Below are 20,881 nucleotides of genomic sequence, written 5' to 3' on the forward strand. Positions count from 1 at the left end.
CCAGTCAATTGGGCTACTGGTGGAGCTCTCTTCCTTCCCTATCTGGTGTCAGTTCTTACAAGGACACTAATCCTATTAGATCAGGACTCCACCCTTATAACCTCAATTAACCCTAATTACTCCCTTAGAGGCCTAATCTCCAAATACAGTCACACTAGGGGTGAGGATTTCAACATATGAATTGTAGGGGTCACAAACCATCAGTCCATAACAGGATGCCGGCTGTGGCATTGATTGCGTACCCAATTGTCAGGGTGCTATGTACTCTGAGTAATTGACCAGGACAGTTTCCTTGTGAAGCCATATGATGAAAGCAATTGAGAGGGTTTTGGGGTTTTTTTTATACTTTCGATTATTTTAATCTTCTGTTCACTTTGCCACGATAGCATTGAATAATCATTGCCTTTTCCCCAGAAACATTTTTTGGAGTCTCTCATTATTTTGTTTATCTTTATCAGCTTTCCTGAGATAGTCAACCTACTCTTTATTGATATGTTGAGTTGAGATCTAAGTGTCATCAGTACTAATTGGAGCCTAGCACTTGATTTATCTGAGTCTTTTGAATGCTCTACGTACTGGATATAGAATTCAACTGCTAGCTGGCCTGACTTAACATGTAATGAGAAGATTTTAGATCTGAAAACCAAATACCTGGCTAGTTCCTTAAATGTGCTATAAATACCCTCTATTCTATCAGCCAAAGCTTATGAGAGGAGCTCATCCTCAGTCACACCCATTCAGAGAGGTCCTGTTATAAGAGGGGATCTGATGTTTGTAAGATGACCCCAGGGCAGCAGGCAGTTCCTGGGGATCTCTGGTTGTGAGAAAATATGTTTTGTCCCCTGCAAGAGTTCAAAAGTAGCCATGTTTCACTGGATTGGCCCGGTGCCTTGAAAATTGGTATGTGGGATATACTCACTTGGATCCACAGTGTCAAAGGGAACTTGACTTCAAGGCTTCATTCATCTCACACTAAATCAGTCACATGCTTTCTTGGTAAAAAGAGAAAAGTCACAAGTTGGATAATAAGAGCAAGACTAACATAATGGTATGTCTGCAGCCCCCATCTCCACACTTTCTCCTTTATCAGCTATCAGCCTCCGTAGACTGTATACCCAAAATGATTAGCAAGCTCTTATGCAAATTTAAGGGATTTTTTTTACCCCCCAAGAATAATTTTGACTATGCATACTTTATGCCCTACAGGTTGACTTCTAATGTAACTGTCACTTGCCCAGGATGCAACTCCATTATATTGTTTTTTGCAAATTAAAAAAAAAGTTTATTCTTTTTCGGTTTTGTTTGGGTTTGTTTCTCTTTCCTTTTTTTAACTATTTTTTTCTTTTTGTGCAATACCACTATATTGCATTAATTAAACATACTAATGCTGGGTTCCTTTGGGGAATAAAGAATTAATTTTATAGTATAAAATGCAGTGTTGATAAACTTGCTGGCTAACTTCAGGTCCAGTTTGGCAGGTCCTATCTACAAGTGGCATTTTATATAAGTTGCTCTGTTCTGCACTTTATAAATTTTATATGGGTGATGCCAAGTTGACATCGGTATTGTCTGTCTTTGCAGGTATGAAGAAATGCTAAGGGCCAAGGCCCTTCCTGTCTCCAAGCTCTCCTATTCTGCCAGTCAGTTTTACTTGGAAGCTGCAGCCAAGTACCTGAGCATGAATAAAACGAAGGAGATGATGGCTGTGCTCTCGAAGCTCGACACTGAAGACCAGCTGGTGTTCCTGACATCTCGGAAGCGGCTGGCGGAGGCCGCCGACCTGCTCAACAGGGAAGGTCGGAGGGAAGAGGCTGCGCTGCTGATGAAGCAGCACGGCTGCCTCTTGGAGGCTGCCAGGCTCACTGCTGACAAGGACTTCCAGGCCTCGTGTCTGCTAGCGGCCGCCCGTCTCAATGTAGCCAGGGATTCCGACGTTGACCTTACCAAGGCCATCCTCAGAGAAGCCCTGGACCTCTGCCATCAGACCAACCAGGTGTCTGGCATCGCCGAGGCCCATTTTCTGCAGGGGGTGATCATGAGAGATTTCCTGAAGCTCAAGGACGCTTTTCTGAGGTTTGACACCCTCAACCACTCGGCAGGGGCAGTGGAGGCGCTCTACGAAGCCACCAGCCTCTGCGAGGTCCAGCCCGAGGAAGTCCTAGCTCTGGCTCCGGGGGGCCTCGGGGTCCTCCTCGATCTGGTCAGGGCCCTCAGAAAGGTGACTACCAATGCTGAGAAGGAGATGGTCAAGTCTTGCTTCGAGTTTTTTGGGATCTCGCAGGTGGATGCCAAGTACTGTCAGATAGCTCAGAACGACCCTGGACCCATATTACGCATCATTTCTGACCTGGATTTGAACTTGAAAGAGAAGAAAACAAAAGACCATTTCTTGATAATGATGGATCAGGTGAAATTAGCCCTAAACAAACACCTTCTCAGAAGACTATGTCAGATCACAGAGAGCCTGCTTGCAAAGACCTACCCGGGTGTCTGCATGAAATTTCTCGTAGGCTTAAAATGCGAGGATGGACACTGTGAAGACTTCCACAGGCCTTTGCGGCGTCACGAGGCCAAGTGTTTGGTCCAATCAAAAATACACCTGGTGGCCATCAAGGGGTTACTGTTGGAAGCCAAAAGAGTATTCCCTAAAGTGTTAGCTGAAGGACTTGAAGAGATCGATTACATTTTGTCTCTGGACAAGCACAGCCTTTGCAAATCTTTGCTGAATGTCGTCTTCCCTAAGCATTTCCACCAGCGAGTGTTGTCAGAAAACCCCATGGCGTGCAAAGAAGTCTTCAAGCCACATTACAAATCCTTCCGATCCTACAGGTCTGCCCTGAAAGAATACATCCACGTCCTGTTTCAAAACGAACGGGCCCGAAGCCGCCGGGAATCCACGGACCTGTGGCTGAGCGCCATGCAGGCTTTTCTTCTCTCTTCCAGCTACCCCGATGAGCTCGACAAGCTGCTGTACCAGGAGGAGGACCAGTACAACCGGGAACTCAAAGCCCTGCAGTCTGAGCAAGAGAAGAGGGGCAGGGACAGAGGCAGCAGGATGAAAGGGATAGAAGGGAAATTCGGCATGCTGGCGCCCAACAAGAATGACGGGAGCGCGGAGAAGCCCCACCTGTGCTTCATCCGACTGCTGCAGGACTCCATCCACCAGTTCTATGTGTGCAGGAGCCCAGAAGACTACAAGAGGCGCTTTTTCCGCTTCATGAATGTCCTGGTCAAGAGGTGCAAAGAGCCGCTGATCCCCAGCATCGGGAACACGGTGGCCTTGCTGGAGTCCCAGTTCGTCCACTGCGGGGCGGTCCTGGCCCGCCTCTCTAAGAATGCCGTCTTGTGCCTCCCGAAGAGCTACATCGCGCTCTTGCATTACTGGGAGTTCCTGTTTAGCAAGAAGGACCGGGAGCCCGGGGACGTGTTCGCCATCATTCAGGAGTACAGACCCAAGGACCTGACCAGGGCCATTCAGGAGTTCCGGTTCCACCTGTCCTACCTCGTCAAGGTGCTCTGCGGCTGCGAGAATGCCAACTTCAACGTCCTGCTGGACGCTTTCAGGACATCGACTACGTGGTTTCCGGGGAGGCCGAGCGGACCCTAGTGCTGTGCTTGGTGATGCTGGTGAACACCGAGGGCGTGCTGCAGCCATCCTGCAAGCCTCTCCTGTCCAGCCAGTTCCAGGAGCTCGAAGCCAAGCTGCAGCTGCTGAGCATGGAGTGGGCGGGCCAGGTCCCTGAGCGCCTGCTCAGAGTGGTGAAGCGAGTGCGGCTGGCGGTCAACGTGAAGTCCGTGGCGGAGGCGCTGCAGGACCTGCTCTTTGAGCGGGATGAAGAGTTCCTGATGGACTGCCACTGGCAGTGGGACAGCGGGCACTCCAAAGGGAACGCTGTGCGAGGCCTCTACCACGAGGAGGTCAGGCTGAACCGCCTATTCTCCGTGGATCCTGTGGGCTACTTGGCCGAACCCGAATACGAGGTCAGCCAGGACGAGCCGGAGGAGCTGGCTTTGGAGGGGGACCACCTCCTAGACACCATCCTCTCGCAGAAGCAGCGGAGGGCTTCCATCCTCCGGAAGATGCGGAGGGTATGCCTGGTGGTGTCTTTGTGCATCAGATGGAGGAGAGGAAGGGCGGGAGGCCAGGCCGAGCACTTCAGGGAGGAGGGCAGGGAGCCCGCGGCTGGGAACTTCAAAAAGGCTGACGTGGACCGGACCCAGTGCGACCTGTGTGGGGTCAAGTTCGCCCGCGGGCCCGAGAACTATTTCGCCCCAGATCAGGCATTTGAGGGTGCAGCTCCCGAGGCTGTAGCCCTTTCTGGGGCGGAGCTGGAAGATGAGCAAGGTTGGGAGAGGAGCAGTGAGTCCTACGAGCAGCACATCCACCTGGAAAGCCACCAGAGTCAGCAAGTGGCCTACCAGAGGTACTCGGACTTTTTCCGTGAGAAGGTGGACCCGGCTATGGAGGAAGGCAAGCTGGTGGTGCAGGACATGGAGCAGAGCGCGTGGGGCCGCAGACACCTGGGCTCCAAAGAGCACAGCCGCGTACTACAGAGGAAGGTCCAGGAGAACATCAAGAAAGTCTCCGACTCCGTGGAGGACCTCTACAGGCGGAAGGCCTGGGCTGATGGTAAGGGTCCTCGAAAGGCAGGCCCAGATGGTGGTGGAGCCTGGGCTTTGAGGACTTGTGTCTAAGTCGAGCCCGTTTGTAGTGAGGTCTGACCTGGGGATGCTAAAATCTTGGCAGTAGCAGAAACACAAGTGAGGACCACATGTTCTCCAGTCCCAGCAAAGCCCCTTCTTTGGATCCTCCCTCCCCCAGTTAAACAATGTGTCATAATCTTAGGGCAGGATGGTTTCCCCTGGCATGACAGATAAGAAAAGGGTTTGCTAACCAATTCTATGGAGAAGATAGAGGGAGAATGCTTCCAGTCTTGAGAAAATTCTTTAAACCTTCCTTGGTTCATTCATTCAGGGATTTCTTGAGCACCTGCTATGGGCTGAACCCAATCTAGTGGCTCAGACGGTAAAGAATCTGCCTGCAATGCAGGAGACCTGGGTTTGATCCCTGGGTCAGGAAGATCCCCTAGAGAAGGGAATAGCTACCCACGCCAGTATTCTTGCCTGGAGAATTCCATGGACAGAGGAGTCTGGTGGGCTGCAGTCCACAGTGTCTAAAAGAGTTGGAAATGACTGAGCAACTAACACTTTGACTTGACTAAGATCTAGCCTCCAAACCTCGTCCTTCCCTTTTAGGAGGGTCCTCACACCATAACCAGTGTGAGCCTCTAAACAGAATTCTTACATGATCTGTGAATCAGATTTCCTCTGACATCCTTATTAGCTACATCTTAGCAACGCTGAGTAGAAGTTATGTATGTTGTTGTTTAGTCACTAAGTTATGTCTAACTCTTTTACAACCCCATGGGAGCCTGCCGGGCTCCTCTGTCCATGGAGTTTCCCAGGCAAGGATGCTGGAGTGGGTCATCATTTTCTTCTCCAGGGGATCTTCCTGACCCAGGGCTCAAACCACATCTCCTGCATTGGAAGGTGGATTCTTTACCACTGAGCCACTAGGGAAGAGGGAAGTTATGGATAAAATTAGTGAAATTGTGTGTTTTTTAATCATTCTAGAATTCAGACGTCCAGTTGACAGTAAGGACAGTTTGCAAAGCTTCCTCAGAAGGCTTGCTATTGGCAGCCCCTCTAGACAGGGACATGTAGTTTCTGCTCCTGGGGGTAGACAGCGGCCTTTCACTGCCCATCTCAGAGGAAGGGCCTGGGGAGGTGGGCGCTTTGACGCTAGTACTGAGCGTCCTAATCCCTACAGCCACCCCTTCACTCAAAGCCCTGGTTCTTTGGTTTTCTAGCGGAGGAGGTCATGGCTCGGCTGGTGAACATTCTGATCCCATCTGTCAGGGATGCACAGGAGTGGCTGAGGAAAACAGAGCTGCACCAGGAGGAAGGTGAGGAGTGCTTCATCCCAGGGTGATGCTCTGGGTCTCGTGGTCCTTGATTCTGCTGACTCCCCGGTCAGTCTGCTGTGGGGCTGCCTGTTGTGAGCAGTGGTCACTCACTGTCTAGGAGCACCGCCCCCAGCGACTCTGATCAGTAGCAGCAGAGTGACTGTGCTCCCCTATCTGACTGTGAGGGCTGTTACTCGGCTTATTGTTTTTCCAAAAATCTTTGCCACTCATGAGCTGCTACCACTGATGCTCTATTACTACTCATACTCTGTACGGTGACTCCCAGGATGGGTGGAGTGTATAGTTTGATAAATATTTGCCTGTGCAAGCCCTTCGTGTAATTCCATGAGAGTATTTATATATTGAGCGTCTGAAATGTATTAGCACTGTTGTGGGCTTGGGGATATAAAACAACTTTGTGAACGAAACAAACAAAATCTTTGGGGAAACTTGGCATACGTCTTCCTTCAGAGAATTGAAAGCTGGTATAGAGTGAGCCGGGGTTTCTTTGCTAACAAAATCTTCTTGCTGAATTCTGTATGATCTGTAACGCCTCCCCCTCTTGGCAGGATCTTTCTTCTTTGTCCTCCTAGTATTTCGCTTGTCCCACATTGCCCTTCTGTGAGTTTTCGTGACCCAGATGCTACTGGAAAATCCAAACCCTGGAGCTGGGGAAGACTGGGCACGACTTGACATAGATGTCTCTGCCAGTAATCTTTAGATTTTAGTCTCTGGTGACACTGTAATTTTTTGTGATTGCTTCAGACAGAAGAACATAATGGGATACCACCTCAAGGTGCGGTTGAATTTAGTTTTTGTTGGACTTATTTTTCATTTAAAGGGCCTCTAAAAGAAGGGCAGAGGAGCTAGTCTGTAAAAGAACGTTCTGGAGAAGGATGTTGACTCTAGCTCTGGCTGTTTTTTTCTTCATTTTTTTCAACATTAGGTGTTACTGGGATACTATATATTACAGTAGAATGAAAAAAATCACCATTCTGCTTTTTGTTTTCTGCTTTTTAAATAGGTGTCGTTCAGGAAGATGTTTATGAAAATGAAGTGGAAGACTTTGGTGAGCTCCGACCCAGAAGGCGTCCTCGGAAATGTGCAAAGCGGAAGAAGCACTAACATCCACATGGCTGCTGCTTCTTAAACCTTCAGAACGTTCCATCCTGACTTAGAATCCCACGTGCTGGGGCAGAAGAGGAAAAGAATATATATTAGCATCGAAAGTGGGATGAGGGGTCGAACATCACCTTTGCTTTTCATCCTTATCGTTTCTCTCTCTGTGGTGGCTTAGGGTACACTGCTTCCTCAGAGAAGGGGCCTCTTAAGTGCTTTTCCAAGTTCAAGTCCAGCAGGACTGGTTCTCCCTAAAACAAGCTCAAATGACCAGAGTCATAGCTGCAGGAAACCTTGGGACCCACCCTCCGCCCCCTGAGGCCCCCAGGTTCTCTGGCTCATCATCAGCATGACCCCAGGCAGGGGCAGGTACACCCCTCACCTCAGTGTTACGCTTCCCTTGCCTAAGAACCATGCGCTCCCCAGATCCGCTTATCTCCATTCACACTGCCAGCCACCCCCGACCCCGGGCTGCACTCTGGTCCTCTCCGAGCCCACCTGTGACACAGTTCCTTCTGTTATATACTTTAGCCTTTTCTCTCCGTGGAAACTTTGCAGCCTGCCTTGCCCCCGTTTGTTGAGGTCATTCTCCGCCACCTGTGCAGGTGGCGATTAGACTACCTCAGGATGTAGTCAAGAATTCCCTATCTCCTTGGGGAGCAGCCAGCCTCAGGACCAGCTCCCTGGAAGGAGAGGCTGGGGGATGTTGCTGCGGTGGGTTCCCGGCCGGTCTCTCCAGGGTTGTCTCCACCCTCTCTTGGCTCTGGTGCAGACATTCCAAACAGTTTTGTGTGTAGCCCTGTCTGTCTAGTTTCCTTGGGTCCCTGTGGCAAGTCGCCCTAGCTGACCTGGACATTCCGATGAGTTTCCCCGCACTGAGCTCCCCACCGGGGCAAATTCATAGGGATTTGGCTGTGAGTCACTGCCCCGTGGCGTGTAGGTCCGGGAAGAGGAGGGGACCATGGGCCTATTTGCAGGAGGCCACTGCTGCCCACTGAGCCATTGGTCTGTCCCTTTCTGGAAGCCCACCAGCCTCTCTCACGATCACTGCCCTCCCTGCCCCTAGTCCTGAGCCCACCCAGGCTCACGTTGGTCGGTCGCTGCTTCCTTATCACCCCGGACCCTGCCTTCTCCCCTCTCCCCGTGCCGCTGGCGCTTCGGCTGCTCCTTGTTTTCTCTTCATTGTCTTTCTGAAACAACTCTGTTTCCATGAAATGTAAGGTTTTTAATTTTTATTAGGTTATGGTTCTACTTTTTATTCCAGGTGTTTTTATAAACTTCATTTGCCAGAAGAAAAAGGAAAAAAAAAATCTTGCTGTATGATCACATTTTTATAAAATTAAATCATTTCTCTTATATACATCTGTCCACTTGTTTATTCCTCATCTCTTTACTTAGAGACTCAAGGGGTAAATCTTAAACTTGGTGAATCTTAGGTGGGGGAGGGTTGGGTCAGCTGGTGGCTACTGACCCAGACAGAAGCTTGCTGTGTTTTCTGAAACTGAGAAATCCAGGGGCCCAAAGACCCACAGCAGGTTGCACCATCTCTTGAGGGCCTGCCTGTGTAAATTCTTTCCCTTTGGGTATTTCCACACAGACAGGGTTCTGAACAGGTGACAAGAACGTTACCCTGGGAGACAGGAGAGCCAGTCTTGAATCCTGGTCCTGTCCAAGGAGCCATTTAGTCTGGGACTAGTCAGACACGGTCCACACGCCCTTAGGGCTGGAATGCGGCACCAACCCCTAGAGACTAGGGATCTGGTATGGCAGGTTTTGGGCCCAGGATTTAATAACAAGGTAACCTTGTGTCAGTAGCTTCCCAGGTGGCACCATGGTAAAGAATCCACCTGCCAATGCAGTTCAGTCCCTGGGTTGAGAAGACCCCCTGGAGGAGGAAATGGTAACCCACGCCAGTATTCCTGCTTGGGAAATCCCATAGACAGAGGAGCCTGGTGGGCTACAGTCCATGGGGTTGCAGAGTCAGACGCGACTGAACATGCACGTTGCATTGTGCCACGTGTGCTGGTCATTTCTTGTCATGCCTCTGCCTCTTTTGGGGTCTTTGCAGGACGGGAATCTGGCATTCATGGGTTCTCCAGGCATGACACCAGCTTCTTCTCAGTGCCTAACCTCCTTCTCTCTCTCGCACACACACATACACACGCCCTGACTATCTCCAGCTGACTAAGAGTCTGAGATCCCTTCAACGTGTTCCCAGATTGACACTATGTCATTGTCAGAAATCTGCACTCCTGGATGGTCCTTAAGTTCCTGACTCAAAGGACAGGTAACCCCTCTCCCTCACCCCTTAAGTCTCTTTCCTCGGCACTGAGACTGTCTTTACCTGATCGAGCCTGTCCCTCTAAACGTGCTTTAGAGATTGTGCCTGTAGAGTGCAAGGCAGGCAGGTGGGGGCCACCAGGAGCCATCCAGCAGCATCCCCCCATCAAGCAGCCCCCACAACAGCATAGAGATTGAGTTAAACTTGACAGACCCACATACCTTACAATGGCAGAGACAGCAGGCCTGCCAATGACTACGGAGCTGAGCCACACTCCCACCTGCCACCCAGAAAAATGTGTCTCCTCACTCACTAAGAGGGAGGGAAAGCCATCAGCAAGGTACCAGGCGTTCTTTAGGTGGGTTGTTGTTGAGAAACCTGCCTCCCAGTTCTGCAGGATCCTACCCTACTCAGAGCCTGTGTTCTCTGCTTAAGACACAGCATCTCACCCTCCTCAGTGGGGATGTGACCTGAGTGTCTGATAGAACCCTTTGGGGTGATGGGCTGCACAGAAAGGAGAACTGTCACCACAGGATCTTGGAAGGGAGCCCTAAGTTTGAAATTTGGCTACTTACTCTGGCCGTGGGCATTCAGACACGTTATTTAAAATCTGAGCCCGTGCAGGCATTTATAACATGGAAATAACGACACAAGCTTGGAGCTTGGGTGTAACTGCATTATCTTCCCTCCTACCCTGCCTCCCTTCCCTCGAGGAACCAAGAAGGCAAAAAGATGCCAGGCATCTATTTCCAGGGCAGGGAGAGGTGGTCACGAAGGATGACGAGCGCCGGGGACAGAGCTAGGTCAGCTTTGTGTGGCCTGGATGCAAGTGGAGATATTTTTCTATGAGGGCTTTGTTCCCTGGGGCCCAACCTTTTTAGAGACTGACGCTATTTTTAGCCCACGTTTTTATGATTCTGCAGGACAGCTGTTTCAGGCAAGTATGTAGGCCACTCTGTGATATTTGGAGTCATCATTTTAAGGTTAGGGAGTGGGTTGGGGGAAGACAACGAGAATAACTCCTGAGTTTCTAGATGCATCGTTGGGAGATTTACCCCTACCCTGCAGAATGCTGCAGCCCCCATTTTCTTTGTGGCTACTCTGGAGCTTCTGGAGGGACCAAGCTGATAAACATCCTTTTCTGCAGGGTAGGGGAGGCCTTGCCACTTGGCATGGGAGATCTTAGTTCCCGGACCAGGGATGGAACCTGCGCCCCCTGCAGTGGAAGTGTGGAACCCTAACCACTGGACCATCAGTGAAGTCTCCAGATGAACACTTGTTACACTTCAAGTTGAGAGTGTTTGTCCTCTTCCAACTTTTTTTTTTTTTTTTTTTTCGCCATTCTGCTTACCAAAACCAAATCACGGTGGAGAAAAGTTTGATGACACTCCTGCCAAGGAGGCTGTGGGAGGTGGGCTTACCCAAAGCCACAGAAACAAAACCAGGACAGCCTTCCCAGAGGGCACGCTGACAGTATTAAATTTAAAAAAGGACTCAGCATTTCTACTTTTTGTTTCTTGTTATCATTTTTAATTGTAAAATACACACAACATGCAATTCACCATCTTTATTACTTTTCCGTGTTAAACACATTCACACTATTGTGCAACCATCCCCAGAATTTTCTTACCTTGCAAAACTGAAACTGTACCTATCACACAACTCCCCACTTCCCCTCCACCGAGCCCTTGGCACCCCCCATTCCACTCTGCATCTTTGATTTTGACCACTCTAGGGACCTCAATTAAGTGGACTCCCGCAGCTTTTCTCCTTCTATGACTGGCTTATTTCACGCAGCATAAGGTTCTCGAGGTTCACCCATGTAGCATACTGCAGACCTTCCTTCCCTTCTAAGGCCGAAGAATATTCCATTGTATGTATATTATCAGCGTTTCTACTTTTAGGACTTTCCATTAGAGAAACATTCCTAGAAGTACCCAAATAAATGTCCACTTCCAGAGCCTCCAGGAAAGTGCAGAGTTGGAGACAACTCAAATTTCAAATGGATACCTTGAATATGGGTCAGGTTTTAGAAAGATGTAAATGTGCTGGCATGGAAATGCGGAGAAGATCAATTGTTCCCTGAAAACTCATGCTGAAGAGGAGGCTCTATGGTTCAATCCACTTTAGTAAAACAAAAATAAAAGTTAATTCCAAATTGCTGCTGGTGGTGATCTTGAGTACTCTGTAAGACCTGGGATTTTAAAAATAGTTTGGAGTCTATGTGCGGTCACAAAGAACAGTAAAGATATTTTTGGAGATGAAAACAGAGAGGAACAGGAGGGCACACATCTGTTGCTCAAAGAGGTGGTCAGAGAGGAGCATGCTCGGTCCACTCATGTGCTTACAAAGTGATATTAAGAGGTGATGATAGGGACCTCCCTGGCGTTCCAGTGGTTAAGACCTCACCTTCCAGTGCAGGAGTGTGGGTTATATCCCTGGTGGAGGAGCTAAGATCCCACATGTCTTGGGGCCAAAAAACCAAAACATAAAACGGAAGCAACACTGTAAGAAATTCAACAAAGATTTTTTTTAAATGGTTCAAGTCATGTCAAAAAATCTTTTAAAAAAAGAGGCTATGATAATCCAGTAGGAAAGGATCCTCTTGGAGACACCCCTTGAGGTCCCATAGGTCTAGCTCTGTCCTGGGCTGTTTATCCAGCTGACCCCCGTCCAACTGGTGTGCATCCACAGGCAGTGGTAATAAGAGGGCACCTCAGCTTCTAAGGGCATCCATCAGTTACACCTTGAACTTTATCACCTGACCCTGCTATGGCCTCTTAGTAATCTTGGCGCAGGTATACTTCCGGAGAGTATCCTTGCCCTTGAGTCTCCCAACCGATGACATCTTCCTGCTACCTTCCCTGCCTTCTTTCCTGAGCTTTGAAGACACGCTCATCTAGCTCTGAAGCTTGAAAAGTGAAAGTGAAAGTGAAAGTAGCTTAGTCGTGTCAGACTCTTTGCGACCCCAGGGACTATACAGTTCATGGAATTTTCCAGGCCAGAATACTGGAGTGGATAGCCTTTCCCTTCTCCAGGGGATCTTCCCAACCCAGGGATCGAACCCAGGTCTCCCACATTGCAGTGGATTCTTTACTAACTGAGCCACAAGGGACGCTCCAATGGAGTACGTCCCTGCCGGCTCACACTGGCGAGTGAGTGCCCACAGCGACCCCATGAGGCAGGTGTCGGGATCACACCCATTATGCAGATAAGAACTGAGGCTGCGAGAGCTCCATGTAGCCCCGCCCCTGAGGACTCACCTCTCCAGCACTAGCCTGTGGGGATCGCGGGTAAGTTTGCTTCAGTTGTACAAAGACAGACAGGGTGGTAGTTCTCTTGGGATAAAAAACACTTTTCTTCCATTTTCTATTCCACCAATTTCCTCCCTCTTTCAGTTTTCCTTCACATAGATGTCAGCATGTCCCCAGTTTTCTGGAATCGTTTTGACTATTTTGACTGCTCACTTTGCAGGTGGTTATTTGGCAGTGGGGAGTTGGGGAGAACCTGTTTTTAGTTTTATTTTTTTGTTGTTGTTGGTTTTGTTTTTGTTTTTACTTTATTTTAATTTACAATACTGTGTTGGTTTTGCCATGCATTGACATGAATCCACCACGGGTGTACATGCGTTCCCAAATGTTTTTTGTTTTAAATCACTGCTCACAAAGTCCCTTTTCCTGGCTGATAGCTTCAGGGCTTCTTTCCCACCAAGGCTCTGGTCACGTTGGCCCAGGAGCGGAGCCCCCAGGGACAATACAGGGTCAGTCACAACCGAGGGAGGGAAAGAGCCTCTCACCTGGAATGTTCCTGACTTCACAGAGGAGGAATCAGAACAGACCAGGTTGGTGCGTCTTTCTCTTTTACTCAAAGCTTCTGGGTCAGAGTAAGGAGGAAACACTTTATCTACCCCCCCACCCCACTCCCCATGGAGGCTGTGAGATGGCTGAACAGCTGGACCAACGTGAGAAGATGCCGTCTGTCTTCCTGGAGATTCTGTTCCGGATGCCAAACGTCGGAGTCCTCAGAACTAACTGAGAGATGGCTGACTTTATCCTCTCAGCTCATCAAAAGTCAGGTTAGAGTTTTCAAGGAGATCTGGGTTTGTAATAGAAACACTTTCCAGAAGAACTCTAATCTTCCTCCTATCAAGGATTTTCAAATAAATTTTTTTAAGAAGCGGAAATCCTATTTAGAACAAAAGTAGACTCTGGAAATGTTAGTCTGTCAGGCTGACTGCTGGAGGCGGAAACATGGCCTGTCCCCAGGCCTAGCTGTGAGTAGGCAGGATACACGTGTGTGTGTGTGTGCATGTGTGTGTGTGTGTGTAGAGGAGTCAGGACATGAAAGAAGGTGCATGTGGCTGAATTTCTCATTCCTTCTCTTCCTTCTTTGTGTTTAACTCAAAGGAAAAAAAGTGCACAGGCTGCTTGGAGGTGTCCAGGTGGAACGAAGCCACCGCAGTTTAGTTCAAGTGAACTGCACTCCGCAAATATATCTGAGAAGCAGTCTTTGCCAAGGGAGAAACATTGTTTTGTCTACCCTTTTTATAGGAGATACTTTAAAAAGTCAAGTGAGAGCCTGCAATCTGAAGGGTCTACACCGTTTTTTTTCACCCTGCAGTGATGGGAGTAGGTGAGTGGGGTGAGGTCGTCAGGGAGGGGCAGAGGGAGTTCTGCGTAGCGGGGAGGGGACAGTATGTTTGGCTTAAGGAGAGGAGAACTAGAGGCCTTCGTGACTAGGGCTGTCTCCCCACTGATGATAATCAGGTCTGCTTGGGGGTGCTTACACAACAAAAGTATATTTTCTTGGTTCTGGCGGCTCCACAGCTGAGATGAAGCCGTTGGCAGTTTGGTCTTTCCTGAGGCCTCGCTTCCTGGCTTGCAGATGGCTGTCTTTTCCCAGTGTCTACACACGATCTTCCCTCTGTGGAACTCTGTCCAAATTTCCACTTCCTAAAAGGAAACTGATTCTACTGGATTAGGGTCCAACCTAACGACCTCATTTTACCTGATCACCACTTTAAAGACCTTATCTCCAAACACAGTCACATTTTGAGGTACTAGGAATTAGGATTTTAACCTATGAATTTAGGGGTGGGGTGATACAATTTAGCCCACAGGACTGGATTAAGGCATAGCTTTGTGAGCAACTCTTGAAGAAGAGGTAACCCAGGTGGCGCTAGTGGTAAAGAATCCACCTGCCAGTTCAAGTAACATGGGTTTGATTCCTGGGCTGGGAAGATCCCCTGGAGGAGGAAATGAAAATCCACCCCAGCATTCTTGCCTGGAGAATCCCATGGATGGAGGAGCCAGGTGGGCTACAGTCAAAAGGGTTGCAAAGAGTCAGACGCAGCTGAGCACAGAGCACAAAGGCATCAATATCTTAAGGAAGAAATTTGGTTGGACCATTAGCCTCAGTTGTCAAGCCACAGAGAGCAGAGGCTGGGATGAAAGTTTTGACTGAGCAAAGGGGACCGAAGTCTTTAGTCATCTGGTCGACTAGGATGCTGCTGGTGCAGGAGGAGCTTGGACAGCTGGCTGGCGGGGGCGGGGGTGGATAATAAATGCTGTCCTCTGAGCTCTGCCTTCTGCGTCTCTTTTGTCTTTTCTGATGTTTCCCACAGAACATCTCCTTCACGCCTGCGGCCTCAGTTTCTCTGGTGTGCTCATCATTTCTCCATCACATCCTCCTGTCTCAACACCTCTTCCGAAGACCTGCTGATCCCTTCTTAAAGTTCAAGGTGTAGGAGGTGCCATCTTTCTGGGAGTCAAGTCTTCTGTCGCTGATTATATGTCATTTGCTTTTGTTTTTCAGAGACAGCATTCTTTCAACCATATCTCGACTTTTTCATTACCAGTAATTTCCATTTGTATTTTTCAACTTTTGTTTTCCCAAAGACGAAGATAAATAGTGTCTGTTCCTGCAAGACCTTTGATTGATGTTAACCTTGTTTTGCACCAGAGATCTCTAGCAGTCTGAGGCACCAAGCTCTGCAGACACGAAGGCATCCAATGAATCCCACCCGTTCCTTGAAACAAAAGTCATCCTGCTGCCAAATACTGTGGAATTATATAATTATCAGTTTTGCTTTGTTAGATAATTGTGCTTTTTAAATGCTTTCCTAAAAATAGCTTTACCAAAATCTACATTTTCTACCTTCTCTGAAACTTAGGGATGATTGGAGGGTTGTTGGTTTGTTTTTTTTTTCTTTCTGATTTTATTGTTGCTGAAATGCTTCACAAATGACATGATTAAAAATGAACCAGAACAAAGTTAAGGACATTTTTTTTTCATCCTTATTCTCCTCTCTGACACAGAAGAGGCTTTTTCACTTCCCTGGGTCTCCTGCTCTCCACCCACTCGCAGTGTAAGTGGGATGGTCTAAAGATTCATGGAACACTTGCAAAATTCTTGAGATTTCAAACTGAGAAGGTTCTGTGCAAGTGTGGAAAACAAAGACCAGAACTCCACACAGAACAATGGCTCTTCAGACTCGGCCATGACTGCCCTGCCCTGCTTTCGTACTGCAAAAATAGCTATGCTTCCGTCACTTTTTGTTTGTTTTTAATATGCTTATTTGATAATTTATTCTGTTTTTAAATTTCAACAACCCATGGGAATTTAGATCACTCCATTTACCAACTTTAGTTCAAAAAAAAATCATCACAACATTCAAATGTTACGAAGCATGACATTAAAAAGTCAAGATTAATAACAATAGTTTCAGATCACTTAGGAGAAGAGTGTTTTCTTCCACCACCAGGGTATCTAACTGTCAGCTTCAATAATAGGCCATCATAACTCCCTCGTTGTTTTCTTCTCTAACTCTTTGCTTCTACTAAATCATAATTTTAGGAACAGAGAATCCTTTGAGGCTGCTAGGTCAACAGTTTCACAGCCCGGGGAGCCCAGGAGGGTGAATGTTTGAACCTGGAGTGGAGCACTGCCTATAGCCATGTCCTGCCCTTGACTAACTTGGCCTCTGAGACAATTTCTTCATGGTCTGGTGCAGTGTTTGAATGTGACTTGTCAACCTAATTGATAATATGATAATGACTTCTTTCTCTGATGAATGAAGAAAATAAACATTGAGAAAAAAATTCCTACTTGGTGATTAAAGTCTTTTATACCAGAGTTCAACCTCCCTGTGAAATTCTGATATCCTTTTTTTTTCTTTTTTTTGGCCACACCATGTGGCATGTGGGATCTTAGTTCCCCAACCAAGGATAAAACCTGTGCTCCCCGCAGTGGAAGTGAAGAGTGCTAACCACCTGGACCTCCAGGGAATTCCTCTGATATCTTATTTTGGATATTTATGATTGTGATACATTAGCTTTGAGGCTAGAAGCTCAACCATCTCTAAAATATTGAAAATGTCACTGCCATTTGCCACTTGGAATCACGTGCTAAGTTGCTTCAGTTGTGTCTTACTCTGTGCAACCCTATGGACTGTAGCCCGCCAGGGTCCTCTGTCCATGGGATTCTCTGGGCAACAATACTGGAGTGGGTTGCCATGTCCTTTTCCAGGGAATTTTCCTGATACAGGGATCGAATCCAAGTCTCTTATGCCTCCTACATTGATAGTCAGTTTCTTTACCACTAACGCTACTTGGGAAGCCCACTTGGAATGATAAAAGAAGTCTTTCTTTACGTATCAGTTACAAGAAAAAAAAACATTTTTATAACTTCATCCTCCTCTCCATAATTTAATGGAAGCACACTTCTTGACTGTGATCTTACTTGAATGTGATTCATACAAACCATGCTAAACAGAGTCTTGTTGCCCCTTTCTTCTCACTGCATGCCGAGAGAGTGGAGGTTAAGTCACCGTGAATTGATCATGTTTGCCATTTTCACTGGCTCCCTCTACCGGATACAATGACCAGAGGGCACGCTGATGGCCAGTCACTGCCTGTCTTCTGCCAATAAAGTTGTGTATGGATTGGCCTGCAGGAACATGCCCTGAACTATACAGATATGCTCTTTTTTGCTTCATGTGTGGCTGATGTTCCATCAACCCTGATTCAACACTTGTTTTCCAGTTTACAACAAACCTGCCCAAACAATCGCTCATCCCGGTACATGAAAGTCATTGAGAGCTTCTCCCTTGTGAATGTGCCATGCTTGGGTCAAGAGTGAGACTGTATTTAGCAGTGTTTTGTCCCAATCTAAGTTGAAGAAACTTTTATGATGTGCACACACACATCGTATAGACTACTCTTTCCTCATGTATGTCCCACTGATTTTACAAGGCTTCCTATACTGTCATTTGGTAACGGCTTTTGGTGATAACCCTCTCTGCTTTGCCTTTAGGCATAATTTTGTCCTGACTACTGTGATTGATATTACAAGAAATTTACTTGTGTTTTTGCTGTCAGTTCAGTTAGTTTAGTCTCTGAGTCGTGTCTGACTCTTTGCAACCTGTCTGACTGCAGCACACCAAGCTTCCCTGTCCATTGCCAACTCCCGAAGCTCGCTCAAACTCATGTCCATTGAGTTGAATGCCATCCAACCATCCCACCCTCTGTCGTCCCCTTCTTCTCCCGCCTTCAATCTTTCCCAGCATCAGGGTCTTTTCAAATGAGTCAGTTCTTCCCATCAGGTGGCCAAAGTACTGGAGTTTCAGCTTCAGCATCAATCCTTTCAATGGATATTCAGGACTGATTTCCTTTAGGAAGGACTGGTTGGATCTCCTTGCAGTCCAAGGAACTCTCAAGAGTCTTCTCCAACACCACAGTTCAAAAGCATCAATTCTTCGGCACTCAGCTTTCTTTATAGTCCAACCCTCACATCCATACATGACTACTGGAAAAACGGATCTTTGTTGGCAAAGCAATGTCTCTGCTTTTGAATATGCTGTCTAGGTTGGTCATAGTTTTTTCCAAGGAGCAAGCATCTTTTAATCCATGGCTGCAGTCACCATCCAAAGTGATTTTGGAGCCACCCAAAATAGTCTGTCACTGTTTCCACTGTTTCCCCATCTATTTGCCATGAAGTGATGGGTCCAGATGCCATGATCTTAGTTTTCTGAATGTTGAGCTTTAAGCCAACTTTTTCACTCTCCTCTTTCACTTTCATCAAGAGGCTCTTTAGTTCTTCACTTTCTGCCATAAGGGTGGTGTCATCTGCATATTTGAGGTTATTGATATTTCTCCTGGCAATCTCGATTCCATCTTATGCTTCATCCAGCCCAGCATTTCTCATAATGTACTCTGCATATAAGTTAAATAAGTAGAGTGACAATATATAGCCTTGACGTACTCCTTTCCCAATTTGTAACTAGTCTATTGTTCCATGTCCAGTTCTAACTGTTGCTTCCTGACCTGCATACAGATTTCTCAAGAGGCAGGTCAGGTGGTCTGGTATTCCCATCACTTTAAGAATTTTCTACAGTCTGTTGTGATCCACACAGTCAAAAGCTTTGGCATGGTCAATAAAGCAGAAGTAGATGTTTTTCTGGAACTCTCTTGCTTTTTAAATGATCCAATGGATGTTGGCATCTTGATCTCTGGTTCCTCGGGCTTTTCTAAATCCAGCTTGAACATCTGGAAGTTCATTTTTCACATATTGTTGAAGCCTGGCTTGGAGAATTTTGAGCATTACTTTGCTAGCGTGTGAGATGAGTGCAATTGTGCGGTAGTTTGAGCATTCTTTGGCATTGCCTTTCTTAGGAATTGGAATGGAAACTGACCTTTTCCAGTCCTGTGGCCACTGCTGAGTTTTCCAAATTTGCTGGCTGCTGGGGGCCAGCGTGAGGAACTCCGCCCATGGCAAAGGTCATGAGGAAGGAGGCTTGGCATACGCAAAGGCGTGATCAAGCCTCAGGAAACCCCCTGTTCCTGAGCATCTACCCCAAAACCAGAGTCTGTTTTATGCTCTCCCCCATAACCGTTTCTCTCGGAGAAGGAGTTAGCTTGCAGCTCCAAGTCAATAAAAATTCCTGGGCATGACAAGAGTGTTTCAGCTTACGGACTCCTCTGAAGGTTATCTAGCCCACCTGTATAGGTTCGTCCAGCCACACGTGATTGTTAACAGCCTCCCAATCTGAGAGGCACGAGATGTTCTAGACTTACTAAAGGCAAATTCTTTTGGGGAGTTGGAAATTATTAGTATAGTGGGTTGGTTAGGAATTATATTGGTGAAGGGCTTTTCATTTGTTGTGCCAATAATTGCTGCTAATTCCCTGCCCTGGGTGTGACAAGGATGTCTTAGGTCAAACCTCTCTGCTGACAGACTAGCTTGTGTGACAGGATTATCCATTGTTTACATGATTGTTTACTACCTCTCAACCATAAACAGCACAGAGAGTTTTGGAGTATTTTGAGAGTCTTGATTAGCATAGGGCTTTTCTCATTGTTGAGTCAATGATTGCTGCCAGGCCTCCATATCCTTAGGCACCTGGGAATATATTAATCAATGTATTTGGAATATAGAAAAGGAAATATAGTAGTTTTTAAGGTTAGCAATACTAGACTTTTTGAGTTAATGAATTTTCTCTTTTGTAATAGATCACTGTACTTTGTTATAAATCACTGTGTCCTTGCTATGTAAAAATGTAACTTTATCATTATCTTAAGACTAGATAGATCTTAAGGGGAACATTGGTGAAAGGATTTTCATTTGTTGGGTTGATGTTTGCTGCTAAATCTCCATGTTCCCTGCCCTTATAATGAATATAACTAGCATATAGGAGAAATAAGTATCAACATTTAAGATTAATCATGTTAACCTTGGGTTAAATAAATTCCTTTCTTGATTGTAACTCACTACACCCTCACCCTATAGGAATGCAACTTTATTTGGAGGGTGGTGCCTGGTTTAAGAAAAAACACCCTTGGAAGAAATAAGTTTTTTGGTTATCAGAAAGAAAGGATATAAAATGTCAGCAAGTCTCATGGCCAGAAGATGATGTAATATCCCTAAGACCTTTTTTTTATACATTTATGTGAAGCACCTGATTTTGATAAAGGTCAGGACCGCTGACCCCTGCGTGACTCTGTATTCATCCCTATGTGTAGCAAAAGGTATATAAGCAAACCCAAAAATAAAGAAATGGGATCAGTTTCCGGAAAGACTGATTCCCCCATGTCGTTTCTTTCTTGCTCCCCGTTTTTCTGGCTGAATTACCAAGTTATTCAGCCTCTTATTCTCCACTAATTTTCGTACTACACTATCCATTTCTAATCTCTCTATATATCTGTATTAAATATGTATTTTTTCCAAGGACGCCGACGGCGTCCCCACCTTCGAATCACCCTGGATCCACCGGGGCTGGACCCCGGCAGCTGGCATATTGAGTGCAGCACTTTCACAGCATTATCTTCCAGGATTTGTTATAGCTCAACTGGAATTCTATCACCTCCACTAGCTCTGTTTGTAGTAATGCTTCCTAAGGCCCTCTTGACTTCACATTCCAGAATGTCTTGCTCTAGGTGAGTGATCACACCATCGTGGTTATCTGGTCATGAAGATCTTTTTTGTATAGTTTTGTGTATTCTTGCCAGCTCTTCTTAAT

The 20,881-nt window shown here is 46.9% G+C and overlaps 1 protein-coding gene across 1 annotated transcript in view; it reads left to right on the forward strand.

Annotated features, from left to right (window-relative positions):
- TRANK1 (tetratricopeptide repeat and ankyrin repeat containing 1) overlaps positions 1 to 8,445 on the forward strand; it is a 95,892-nt gene extending 87,447 nt beyond the window's left edge. Inside the window, 4 exon segments of the mRNA XM_018067182.1 lie at positions 1,582 to 3,560; positions 3,563 to 4,630; positions 5,871 to 5,966; positions 6,991 to 8,445. Of these exon segments, the coding sequence (XP_017922671.1) occupies positions 1,582 to 3,560; positions 3,563 to 4,630; positions 5,871 to 5,966; positions 6,991 to 7,091 (3,244 nt within the window). The 3' untranslated portion in view covers positions 7,092 to 8,445.

Source organism: Capra hircus, chromosome 22 (assembly GCF_001704415.2).
Source record: "Capra hircus breed San Clemente chromosome 22, ASM170441v1, whole genome shotgun sequence".
Taxonomy (NCBI): Eukaryota; Metazoa; Chordata; class Mammalia; order Artiodactyla; family Bovidae; genus Capra; species Capra hircus.